The sequence below is a fragment of the Phyllostomus discolor genome, chromosome 4 (assembly GCF_004126475.2).
Source record: "Phyllostomus discolor isolate MPI-MPIP mPhyDis1 chromosome 4, mPhyDis1.pri.v3, whole genome shotgun sequence".
In the NCBI taxonomy this organism is placed as follows: Eukaryota; Metazoa; Chordata; class Mammalia; order Chiroptera; family Phyllostomidae; genus Phyllostomus; species Phyllostomus discolor.
Window position 1 is genome coordinate 164629903 of NC_040906.2, and position 13141 is coordinate 164643043.

The 13141-nt window shown below is 36.3% G+C and overlaps 1 protein-coding gene across 4 annotated transcripts in view; it reads right to left on the bottom strand.

Moving 5' to 3' along the window:
• The window catches only part of ATG5 (autophagy related 5), a 120694-nt gene that overhangs the window by 50257 nt on the left and 57296 nt on the right, over positions 1–13141 (bottom strand). For all 4 annotated transcript variants that reach the window (XM_036024534.1, XM_028509566.2, XM_036024532.1 and 1 more), the window contains one exon: positions 8808–8902. In XM_036024534.1, the coding sequence (XP_035880427.1) occupies positions 8808–8902 (95 nt within the window). The remainder of the gene's footprint in view (positions 1–8807; positions 8903–13141) is intronic.

Genomic DNA, 13141 nt, shown 5'->3' on the forward strand with positions numbered 1-13141 from the left:
ACACAGCCAACAAAGGTGAGTGGATGCACAGACTTACTAAGTATGAGAGAAACACTAACTAAAGTACAAGTGGGATTGTCTCTTTACATGTCCAAGAGTTGTTATGCCTATTGCTGATGGAGATATAGGACAGAAAAATATTTTTGTACCTTGTTGGTAGAAATCTGAATTCATATATTTTTGGAAAGTAAACTGCCAACATTTAAAAAAAATTTACATACTCTTTACTGTTTGACTCAAAAATCCATTCTTGGGTATCTATATACCATAGACCTAAAAGAATACATATGTGGTACTGGTTACTGTAGTACTTTTGTGGTGACAAAAACTGGAAACAAATAAACTGGAAATTAATTTATCAATAAGGAATACTAAACATATTTTAGTATGAATATACACTGAACATAACATAGACATTAAAAACAAGAAGTTGAGTACTACAATCTATAACAACAACAACAAAAAAAACCCATCTGATTTTCAAAATGGTCCAAACATCGCATTGCAGATGAATCACAGACTTACATATAAAAGTCTTTGTATATATTTGTCCAAAGATATACACATATTCAAAAAGCACATAAAGTGTCCTGGCTGGCGTAGCTCAGTGGATTGAGCACGGGCTGTGAACCAAAGCATTGCAGGTTCGATTCCAAGTCAGGGCACATGCCTAGGTTGCAGGCCACAGCCCCCAGCAATCGCACATTGATGTTTCTCTCTCTTTCTCCCTCTCTTCCCTCTCTAAAAATAAATAAATAAAATCTTAAAAAAAAAGCACATAAAAAATACTCACCATCACTAATAAGCAGGGAAACACAAATCAAAACCACAATGAGATACTACTTCTCACCCATTAGGATGTCTACTTAAAAAAAAACAAAAAAACAGTAAAAAACAAGTGTTGATGAAGATGTGGAGAAAATGGAACCCTTGTGCACTGTTAGTAGAAATATAAAATGGTGCAGCTGCTATGTAGAATAATATCGCAGTTCCTTAAAAATCTAAAAATAGAATTACCACATGAAAGCAGGTTTTCAAAAAAATATTCATACACCCATTGTAATAGATAATTTTATATCAACATGGTTGGGCCAAGCTACCCAGAGATATTTGGTGAAATATTATTCTGGATATTTTTGTGAAGGTGTTTTTTATGAGATTAATATTTATTTATTTTTTTAAAGATTTTATTTATTTATTTTTAGAGAGAGGGGAAGGGAGGAAGAAACAGAGGGAGAGAAACACCAATGTGTGGCTGCCTCTCGTGTATCCCCTACTGGGGACCTGGTCCACAACCCAGGCATGTGCACTGACTGGGAATCAAACCTGCAACTCTCTATGATCGCTGGCCAGCACTCAATCCACTGAGCCACACCAGCCAGGGCTGTATGAAATTAATATTTAGGTTGGTTAACTCGAAGTAAAGCAAATTACCCTCCATAATGGGGATAAGTCTCAACTAATCAGTTGAAGGCCTTAAAATAAATCTCTCTCCACATTCTATTGGTTCTGTTTCTCTGGACAACCCTGACTAATATACCCATGTTCATAGCAGTATGAACATATTCAGTTCATATGTAGTCACAATAACTAAAAGGCAGAAGCAACCCTAGTGTCTGTCTACTGATAAGTAAAATGTAGTATATATACATACACGCTGTAACATGGATAAATTCTGACAATACGTTAAATGAAATAAGCAAGTCACACACAAAAACTTTATGATTCCACTTATATGAAGTAACTAGAGGACTCAAATTCATAGCGGTTGTTTATAGGGTAGAGTTTCAGTTTTCAAGATGAGAAGTGTTCTAGAGACTGCACAACAATGTGAATGTATTTAATATTACTGAAGTATACACTTATAAGTGGCTAAAGATAGTAAATTTTATGCTGTATGTATCCACAACAATTAAAAAAATTAAAACAATTTAAAGAAAGGTATTATAAATAACTCTAAAAAAATTAAGTAACATGTGATCAGCTGTTTAACAGAGAATATTTACATTCTATCCTGCTAAAGATATTAAATATTTCTGCACAGTTCAAAATGTATTACAAATTACTCAGTGTTTCTTTTTGAAATGACCAAAAAAATGAAATTAAAAGCAATAATATTCAGTTTATTGCCCAATTGAAGTCTTTCCTCTTGTCCTTTGGCCTTTCTTCTAGATGTTACCATAACTAAAGTAGAAAACAATGAAAAAAAAAGAATTATAATTTCTTACCAAAACCCCCACATTACTGGAGGAGGAGGAGGAATCCTAACAACACCGTAATTCACCACACATTTCTACTGTCCTCACTTTAACTTTATCAGAAAATAAATCCTGGTGTGGTTCAGTGGATTAAGTGCTGGTCTGTGGACTAAAACATCACTGATTTGATTCTCAGTCAGGGCACATGCCTGGCTTTTGGGCCAGGTCCCCATTTGGGGGCAGGCAAGAGGCAACCAATGGATATATCTCTCACACATTGATATTTCTCTCCTCTTTCTCCCTCCCTTCCTCTCTCTCTAAAAATAAATAAATAAAATCTTTAAAAAAATAAATTTAAATTAAAAAAATAGATTTAAACAAAGAAAACAAGTCTTGTTTATCAGCTTCATGTTTCTGTTTAAAACTAAAAGCATCCTCTGGATTTATTTTAACGTCCAGAATAACTTATAGTACAGAGTAGGTAATTAAATACTCCTTATTGAATAAATATGAACAGATATTCAAACTATGGTCTGACGTTTACCTCCGCAGCCTTATTCCCACCCCCCAACTCTGGGCTTAGACCAGCAGGTTGCCCTTATCCTTACAATGTGCCCTCTGCCTACAAAGGTCTTCTCATCACTCTCTGACCACCTGAACTCCACCCACTTGTCACATCTCAAGAGATGTAATACTTCATCAAGGAAGCCCTCTCTGCCCTCTCAAACTAGATCAAATTCCTCAGAGGAGTTAGACTTCTACTGAACTATCTACCTCTCCTTCACAGTGCCAGTCACAGCTGTGATTTTATATTTGTTTATATACTTACATGGGTGTTACGTGGTATTAATCACTACCTGGATCCCTGTGCACAGCACAGGGCAGCATGCAAATATTTTTCAGTAAATGAACTTACTGAATTACTGAATGTATAAGACAAACTTTTATTACACAAAGTACATTGGCAGATTAACATTTATAAATCCATTGCTTTTTGGAAAACAAAAATAATGTGCCAAATACTTGCCCTGCAAGCTAAATACCAATGCCTGAGGACCTCACAGTCATTGTACAATCTTTTTCACAGAGATCTTCATTAATCACCATCTGTTTACACGTGCTATTCTAAATAACATTTTAGTTACATTTCTGAAACACTTCCTGCCATTAACCTCATCTCTAGAATACTGGCTAATATGAAGCACCTGGATTTCAAGCACACAGACTTGAAACTCACACACCAAACTAAACTGTTATGTAAATGACAGAAATGACACATTTTGGTCTGTAAGGGGTATCTAGACTTCTTTTGGATTTATTTTACTTTTACCACTAAAACTCTGTCACTAGATTATAGTCATTTTGAGCTCATGATAATTGATTATCATGGGCACATGAAAAAGAACTCAAGTTTTCCAACGGTCTGTAAAAAAGTCAGCCTTTAAACAGTATCACCAGTTAAGAGGTTTTCTAGGTTTCTATCAACTTTATTTGGTCAAGGTGGACTTCACTTTATGGGATAATTATGTCCTAAAAATTACATAGTCTTAGTTTTTATAAGTAAAATAATATTTGTTAAGTCTCACCTAGGTCTCAATTCTAGCACTTCCATTTTTCATTTGTGTGCTACTGAGGAATTGACTTGAAAGTCTCTCAGCTTCAGTTTCCTTTATATAAAATCAAATATTGATCCTTATATCATCATAAGACTGTTTTGAGGCTTCAAAAGATAAAATGGGCTTAACGCAAGCATACTCGGTGCCCCTTCCTTTTTACCCCTTGCTACAGAGGAATTCTATTAGGATTCTGCAAAGAAAAAAGTAACTACTTTAGCAAAATTATGACCTTCGTTTATCTTATTAAAACCTGGATTTTCAGATTTTATGTAAATTTACTTACTATCTTAAGGTTTCAAATAGTACAGGGATTTATGTCTAGCATGTTAAAGAAAGAGGTACAGATTAATCAAAATGCAGCCCAAGTAAAAGCTATGTAAATCAATGGAGTATGCTAACCACACAAACAAATCAGCTGTGAAGCAGTCGGCAGTAGAAAGCTGTGTCACTCACTGTTAGATCACATAATTAGGAAAACGGAAAGCAGAGCCTACCTTCCTTTGGTTAGGCAAGCATGAAAAACTGAAAATACAAAACAGGGTCAGAAAAAGCCAGGAAATGAACAACTGGGGAAAACTAAGGCTCCTAAATTTTATACTCACCTATCTCACTTCCAAAATTTTAACAAATTCAAGTAAGAACCAAACTGGAAATGGGTAAAGCCAACAGGAAAGTTATATAAGAAAGAAAACCTCAGGCTGTCTCCTATTTGAGGAAAAAATGCACATTCATCTTGACACAGGAAAGATTAGGCAGCAATCTGCCTGAACACGGGCCCCACCTGGCAACCACATCTCATCAAGCAAATTTTGAGAATTCTCTAGCTTCCCACTTTCTATCTAATTATAGAACTTTATAAAAACCATTCTCTCTCTCATACACATTCTCTCTTTCTATCCCCCCTCCCTGTTTCTCTCACATTCTCTCTCTCTAAATCCTCCTGTGTTATGACACCACAGGAAGAGGTATGGATATAGCTGACTATTTTCCCCAGAAAAGAATGTAAATGAAAAGGAAGATCTCCTTTCTGTGCACCTGTACTATTATTCTGACAATAATTCCTATATTAAGTAATAGTACAACACACTTTTCCCACAGGAGCTTAAAGTATTTACCATACAGAAACTACCGTGTAGTTAAATATACATGCTAGAACCCAACCATCCATGTAAGTACTGAGAGGCATATATCTCAAATCGGTCCTGGAACTCTTGGGGATGTCTGCGATGTATTTTATTTATTCCACAAATAAGATACTTTGCTAAACTCTGAGAATTCATTATGGCACAATCATAGGGAGTTCATGGTACAAAAGAATAGCCCCAAATTAGCTATTAATTATTAAGGAACAATTTACTGAATTAACAAATATTCACAAATGCCTACTACATGCCAGGCACTTTTTAGACCCTGGACACACAGCACCAACAAAACAATTACTCTGCCTTAATAAAAAGATGAACTGGCCGAAAAGTATAAATTTCATTTTTAGTAATGAGTAGAAGTCATATGGTACCATAATGACTTGAGCCAAACAGTGCCATAAAGAAAAGAGCTCTTGTACAAATGAGGAATCTGCTCTAAAAACAGGAGTTTAAATGTTTTAAAAAATAAGAGCATCACTGATACAATGACATAAATTGGTCACAGGGCTTCTTTAAAAACAGCTGCAACCAGATGTATAAACTCCCCCAGTCACGCCCCTTTCATTGTATGGATGAGGAAACAGGCCTGGCCAGACTGCCTCCTGTGAAAACACAGGTGTCAGTGTCAGGCCTCCCGCAGAGCCTTGGCGGCCTCCTTCTAGTTCAGTGCTCTTCTAGGAAACAACTTTTTTCCCAGGGTAACTGCTTCATCCTTTTTGTCTCCCAATATTTTACAACTTTCTGAACTCCGTGAGGTTTACATGTAGTTACCAACTGTCAAACTAGGACACCGAAGCAAAAAGAGGTCAAAATTAAATGTGATCTTGATCATGCATTGTTTTCTTAAGCAACCCTTCCAATGGCTCTTTTCTACCTGTTCCTACTCTTCTCCCACCATTTTAGTTAATGTTAAAAGTGTTTTTTGTTCTTTAACTGCTACAACAGCACTGCCCTTATTAAAACCAGCATCCATCTAAAATCAAGGAAACTCTGCTAGCTTTTCCAGTTTTGAATTATTTGATCTACAAAGTCTTTTTTTCAGCTATAAAATTATGTGATCCTTGATACTTTTAATACCCCAGGATTCAATTAAATAAGTACTTATGAAGCACTTACAGTGTACAAAACCCTGTGCTAAGTCCTACTACATAGATATTTTAGAAAACATCTGACCTTACCTCAAATATGTTACTAGCATATTGAGGCTAATAGTGTATCCAGCCAGGGGTGCTAACTCGTTCTGGAACTATCTAACTTGGGCAAAGCACTGAACCTGTACAGACCTAAAAAAAGAAGTAATTTTCAAACTGTGTTTCAGAATTTCTATAAATAAGGTAGTCACTGCTATAACTACTGGGCCCAAGAGGAGAGAGTCAAGCTACCCAAGTCAACCCCATTGGTCCCCATCCACCCACCCCTTCTAAGTTCAGAATCAATGGGGGTTGTGGCTTAAAAAATTTTTTTTTGAATTCCACCCAGAAAACTTAAGGAATACTCTAAAATTCTATGATAACCTGTTGTTTTTAGCCTATATATTAATCACCATTATTTATGTCAGCGACGGTGAAGAAATTCCTATAAGATTTACAGACTACAAAAAAAAATCTTACCCACTATAAATATTATACTTAGTCCATAAAACCTGACTCTATTTTGGCTTTAACCAAAGCATATCACTACTGAACCCAGTTCTGTGAAATAACCAAAGCATATCACTACTGAACCCAGTTCTGAAAAACTATCCTAAAGGTTCTTTTAAGGAATACCTAGGTGGTGAGAACAGAATCATCTAATGTGAGATCATTCTTTTCTCAGTACACAACTAAGCTTCCTGCAGTCTCTCTTGATTTTTTTTTTTAAATGAAAATACAGGAACTGTTCTATTTGGCCACTGTGGAACAGAACAGTTGCCAAAACTGTTAGATTCCTCTTCTCGGCAGCCAGCTTTACTCCTTGCTATACAGAGAAGACTGAGGCTCTCCCGTGTGAGCAGAACAAATCTTCCCCTCCTTTCTTAACAGTTCTCTGCACACCCCTCCTCTGCTGGCTTCACCTTCACTGGTTAATTCCAATTCTCAAATGCCATGCTTCACTGGTTATTTTCCTTCTTATTTGATAGACACATCCTCCCATATAATAGCCTAAAATTCTTTTCTGTCTTAACCATCCCAATACTTCACTGAATGTTTTATGATACTGCGGATGAAACATGGCTTATGATACATTGAGTGACACTTTAGGAAGCAGCTTTATGGAAACTACAATTTTTTTTACTGTAGGTAAGGTATAAAGGATTTTGCCCCGGCCCCTCTAAATGAAATTTCTTTCCTATATAATGCCCAAGAAGTTTAGCTTTCCCTGACAACCTAGTAGGTTACAAAAAGCTAGAGGTCAAATTTGCAGGTCAATTTTACTAAATTTGAGGGTTTCACTTATTCATAGCTTATGTAATTTCATGCTGAATTTCCATTTTGTTTTTTGTAAAATGTCTCAGATTCTTCAAGATACAAGATAAAGTATAAATAAACAAACTATGGTATTTCCAAACCCACTGTGTAATAACTGTGCTTAACAAAGTGACTTGTAGAATTAAAATTTTATTTTCCTATTAAAAAAGGAAGAAGAGGTAGAGTGTGACTAATTAGATAATGTGGTCTTATTCCATTGGGCATTTTTCTCACTTTATGAATCTGTGAACTAAAATAGTCTACCTGTCATCATGTTAATGAAATCAATGAAAAGTAACCTTAAGTCAGAAACACCTTTCATTCTTTGAGTATACTGGAATTTTTGTTTCCTCGTTTTCAATTAGACAATTTGTTTCCTCTACATGATAGTTCTACAAAAGATTTGAAAATAACTATCAAAGTAACTATGAATAAAGATTGTGGGACACTGACAATGGCTACAAAGACAAGTTATGACACTACCTCTTTGAGTAGAATAGAAGTTCTGCTAGAATAGAGTTTACGTTTTTGGTATTATATTTCCAATTCCTATTCTTAACTTTTTTTCATAATAGGTAACTTGCTTTCTGTAATACCATTTATTCAACAAATATATACTGTTTGCTATATGAGGAACATGTAGGAGTTTTAACATACTCTACAGAAACGTGGAGTTTCTTTACCCCATGAAAGGGTGCCTGTTGTAAGGAGTACCTATCATCTATTTTACTGCACGACAATGAAGACTCTTGATTCTTCTTATCTGTGGTCTCTGCTTATAGCCACCACAAACACTGAATTAGCAATGCTGAACCACTGCTCCTAGGGGAGATACAGGGTTGGGTTACAGCAAACCTCTGGTCACATGTTCTTCAACTGATCAATGTATCACTTTGTTTTACGTGTGTTTTTGTATAAAGACAGCACTTCAGCACTGTGCTTGGGAGCTATTTTTAATACCAACATCACCAACAAAAAGCAGAAAATGTGAAAAATGTAGCACTAAGTAGAGTCACTTGTTCACAGTGTGAGAGAAGAAGCAAGGTGGCGACAGCAAAGCCAAGAATGTGTGCACTGGGCAAATCAAATTCCTCGTCCCTCTGCACAGGTCCACAATAGACAGCACTGCTGAGTGCTGGCTGCGGGTTACAGATGAATTTTAGCAAGCAGGCAAATCTGCAAATACAGACTCTGTGAATAATGAGGATCAACTGAATATGAGACAAATATTTCAGAGCAGTCACTCATTTGACTGTCACCAACGGAAAGAAATCTGGAAAACCCTGAGAAATACTATTCAGTTGCTATGCAAACTTAAAAGAGGTTTGGACTAGACTGCTTTAAGAAGTAAGATGTCTGAGGCTTTCATAAATTGTTACCGTCAAAAATGTTACTTCCTACCTGATATATTCTAAAAGGGATGTAACGAAATCCATTTTCTTCTGCAGGATATTCCATGAGTTTCCGATTGATGGCCCAAAACTGGTCAAATCTGTCTGTAATGATAAATTATAACATGAATAATATTACCATTTAATACTTTACATGAAGAGATGAAAATCGTTAAACATTTACCTTAGAAGTTTTTAAAAGGGCATCACTTGTATGCTATTTTTCCCCTTAAGCTTATGCTTCTTTAACTAAATATAAAGATAGAAAAAATAATTTTTACATTACTGTTTCTTCTTCCTAGATAATTCACATACACATTTTTTCTCGTAAGAGAACCCTAACGGATTATGACTACATGTGTTATCAAGGCAAAAGACATCAAAAACTTCAGATGGTGGACGTCTTGATAGCCTTTGTTCTACTCCTACTGTCTAAACTATAAAGGCAACAGTGTCAAGTGACCTAAATTCTAACCAGAACTTGGTTAAAGAAACAAAGTCAAAGCACCAAACACAGTAAACATGAAACAGAAAAAAAAAACCTGATAAATTATAGAAAACGCTTTGAAAGAAATGTGAACAAATGTTAACTGACTGCTTAAACAATACCATTTTTAAATTTTCAGGTTCAATTTTTTTTAAAAAAAGCCCACTTCACTTTGTCCATGGGTCCTTTATACATGTTCCTTGATTTGACCCTTCCCCTTCTTTCCCGTTATTCCTCTTTCCCCTCCCCTCTGGTTACTGTCAGTTTGTTCTTTATTTCCATGTCTCTGGTTCTATTTTGCTCACTCAAAGGCAAGAGGGGTGGAGTGGGGAATGGGAGAAATGGGGGGTGGAGGGGGGACTGAAAGTGGAAGGTGGGAGTGGGTGGAGCAGGGGAAAGTAATAGGGGGGAAATGGGAACAACTATAATTGAACAATAAAAAATTTAAAAAAATATTAGAAGCAGAAAAAACCCCACTTTACTAAGATATAATTCACATACCATAAAATTCATCCCTTTAAAGTGTACAACTGGGTGTTCTTTTAGTACATTCAGAGTTGAGCAACCATCGCTAACACCTAATTTCAGAAAATTTTCATCATCCTCAAAAGAAATCTGTACCCATTAATAGTTATTTCCTTTCCCCTTCCTCCATCCCCTGGAAATCACTAATCTCAACTCTACTCCAGAAATTTCATATAAACGGGATCATACAGTATCTGCTCTCTCTCAGACTATATTTCCAAGGTTCATTCATGCTGTACAATGTATCAGAACTTCATTAATTTTTTTATGGCCAAATGATATTTAATTGTATGGAGATGTTACTTTTTTTTTTTTTTTTTACCTGTTCATCAGTTCATGGAACATTCGGGTTGTTTTCACTTGTTGGTTACTATGAACATTCTGTACAAGTTCTTGTGTGGATGCACATTTTCAATTTTCTTGTATATATACCTAGGAGTGGAACTGCTGAGTTAGACGGTAACTGTTTAACTGCCATATAGTAATTACAACTTGAGGAATTGCCAAATTGTTTTTTCAAAGAGACAGCACCAATTTACATTCCCATTCAGAAATGTATAAACCTTCCAATTTGTCCACATCCATGCCAACACTTGTCATTGTCCATCTTTTCTATTATAGTCATCCCTAGTGGGTGCTACGTGGTATCTCCTTATGGTTTTGATTTAATTTCCCTAAGGATTAATTATACGGAGCATCTCTCCATTACTGGCCATTTATATATCTTCTTTGGAGCCGTGTCTATCAAATCTTTTGTCTCCTTTTTAACTTTTTTTAATTGTTGTATATTATTAGAGTCCCTTATGTATTCTGAATATAAATCCTTTATCTGATAAAGGATAAGCAAATATTGTTTCTCATTCTATGCACTGTTTTTTAACTCCTTAACTCACCCAGAATTCTACATCAAAATAAATTATTTTTTTCTTAGAATCAAATCTCTGTACAGCACACAACAGCTCCAGAATTTCAAATCAGTCTGGAAGTAAAGCACATTCGCTACTATAATACCAGATTTGCCTCAATCCAATTGCCTGGCAATCTATCCATTCCCCTTAGGCCATCAAAATCATATAAAATAGTTTGTTTCTTCTTACACCCCTGTCCTAGAAGACTGTGACAGGCTCTAGGCTTCTGTACTCTCATCCTCAACTCCAATCAGGGGAAAGGCTGATACTGCACTAAAACTGGTATGACAGGGGATTTAGAATCCAGTTAGTTTACTGAAATTTCACAAATGACAACTAAGGTCCAGGTTGTCATGAATTTAATACAGAACCAAGATCAGACTCTTGGTCTTCTGATTCAAAGTCCACAACCGTTTCAACAGTTGGAACCACAAAACTGCATCTTAATGTTAAGAGGAGCCCCTCTGACCACAGTTCTTTCATATATGAATCAATTGTTCTTTCAATGCTTTTTTACTCACTGCCTCATCATTAATGATCTCTAGCACTTACCTACAATCCATGTATAATATATGCTCTTGAGTCAAAGAATGAATAATAGGATATTATGTATTGAATTTTTCATTGGAAGTTCTGGGATGTGCCCTGGCTGGTGTAGCTCAGTGGATTGAGCACAGGCCTGCAAAACAGGTTGCTGGTTCCCAGTCAGAGCACATGCCTGGGTTGTAGGCCAGGTCCCCAGTGTGGGGGGCATGTGAGAGGCAACCACACACTGATGTTTCTCTCCTTCTCTTTCTCCTTCTCTTTCCTTCTCTCTAAAAATAAATAAATAAAATCTCTTTTTAAAAAGTTCTGCATTCTATTCCTAGACCTGCAACTACATAGCTGGTGTCCAGAAACAAATCAATTGAAAAGTCTATCCTAATTCACTCATAGATGAAACCAAGGCATTAAATTAAACAGCTTCTAATGTGTCTTCTAAAAATAAAAGTTTATAATTATTAAAGACACACTCTTTTCTTAAAATAGAACTTGTTAAAAACCACAAGAAAAACTTTATAAAATGAAAGTCTTATACTGTTCTTAACGGGGGGGGGGGGGGGGGGGGGGGGGAGAGGAAGAAAACATGGGCTAAAGCAGTGGTTCTTCAGCAGGTAAGATTTGGTTCCCCAGTAAGTCTGGAGACATTTTTGGCTGTCACAGTTACATACGTGTATGTTACTAGCATTTAGTGGGTACAGGTCAGGGAATCTGCTAAACACCACACAATGCACAGGACAGCTCCACACAGCCGAGAATTATCTGACTCAAAATGTTAACAGGCCTAAAGGAAGGAAGCAAATACAAACATACCATAAAAAGTACAGGAAAGTTATCAGCAAAAGTTTTTATATACCCATCTGGCCAAAAACAAACAAACAAACAAATAAACAAACCCACCTTGGAAAAAGGAACATTATTGTGCCCATTATCAATTTAATGACTCAATTCCAAAGTCACCCTTCAATAGATGCACTGCTATAAAGTCTTTAAGCACCTCTGCTGTGACAAGCACACTAAGCTTTCTCAGTGTAAGGTGCTGGAAGGACACTGCAGGAGAATGGGGCTCTTGACTGTACAGGCAGGCACACTGAAGGCCCCCTGCCCCGGTCAGCAACCTGATTTCCTAGAGACCCATAGGGGTGGCCTGACCATGGTTCCCCACAGAGCTACCACTCCCTCCGCACACCCATGACCTGTTCCTGGTGGCCTGCACTCCACATTGTCCTGCTTGCCCAGTGATGACAGACCAGCTCTAACCAGGGTAAAATAGTGAATTTTCCTACTAATCCAATGAAGTGAACTTGACCTCCTCCAACAAGTTCTAAACCCAGCCTTGGAAAGGGGCTCCTTGTAAGGGTGACCTTTGTTTCTTGGCCGTAGGGAACCATATACAGTCACATTTTTGTCACTCTTTTATCAGAGTCTAATAATTCAGTACATAAAGCTTACCCTGTTTAACCCTCTGTGTGGTTTCTATCTCTAGACCGAACCCAGTCTGATACAACTAAGTTTAAAAGGAATGACATAATGAAAGATCTGCATTAATTAATATCAGATTTTACTCTTCTTATAAAAATGTTATGTTCTTATATAAAATTAGGCATTTTCTCAACAGTACAAAAAAAATACTCCAGCCATGAATAACCTTGTTAAAAGCAAAGTTATTAACAAGAAAGACAAAAATAAAAGGAGTTCAAAGAAAATCAGTATTGAATCTGAGTGTATAACCAAATGTTTTCACACTGAATTTTATATTATACCTCTTCTATCCCCTAGTCAATAATTAAAACTAGATATCCCTACCTTCCTACATACTAGTGGATGAAGAACACAGTGACGTGTTACTAAGCAATATTTTTTATTTTAAAAATTAAAACTATG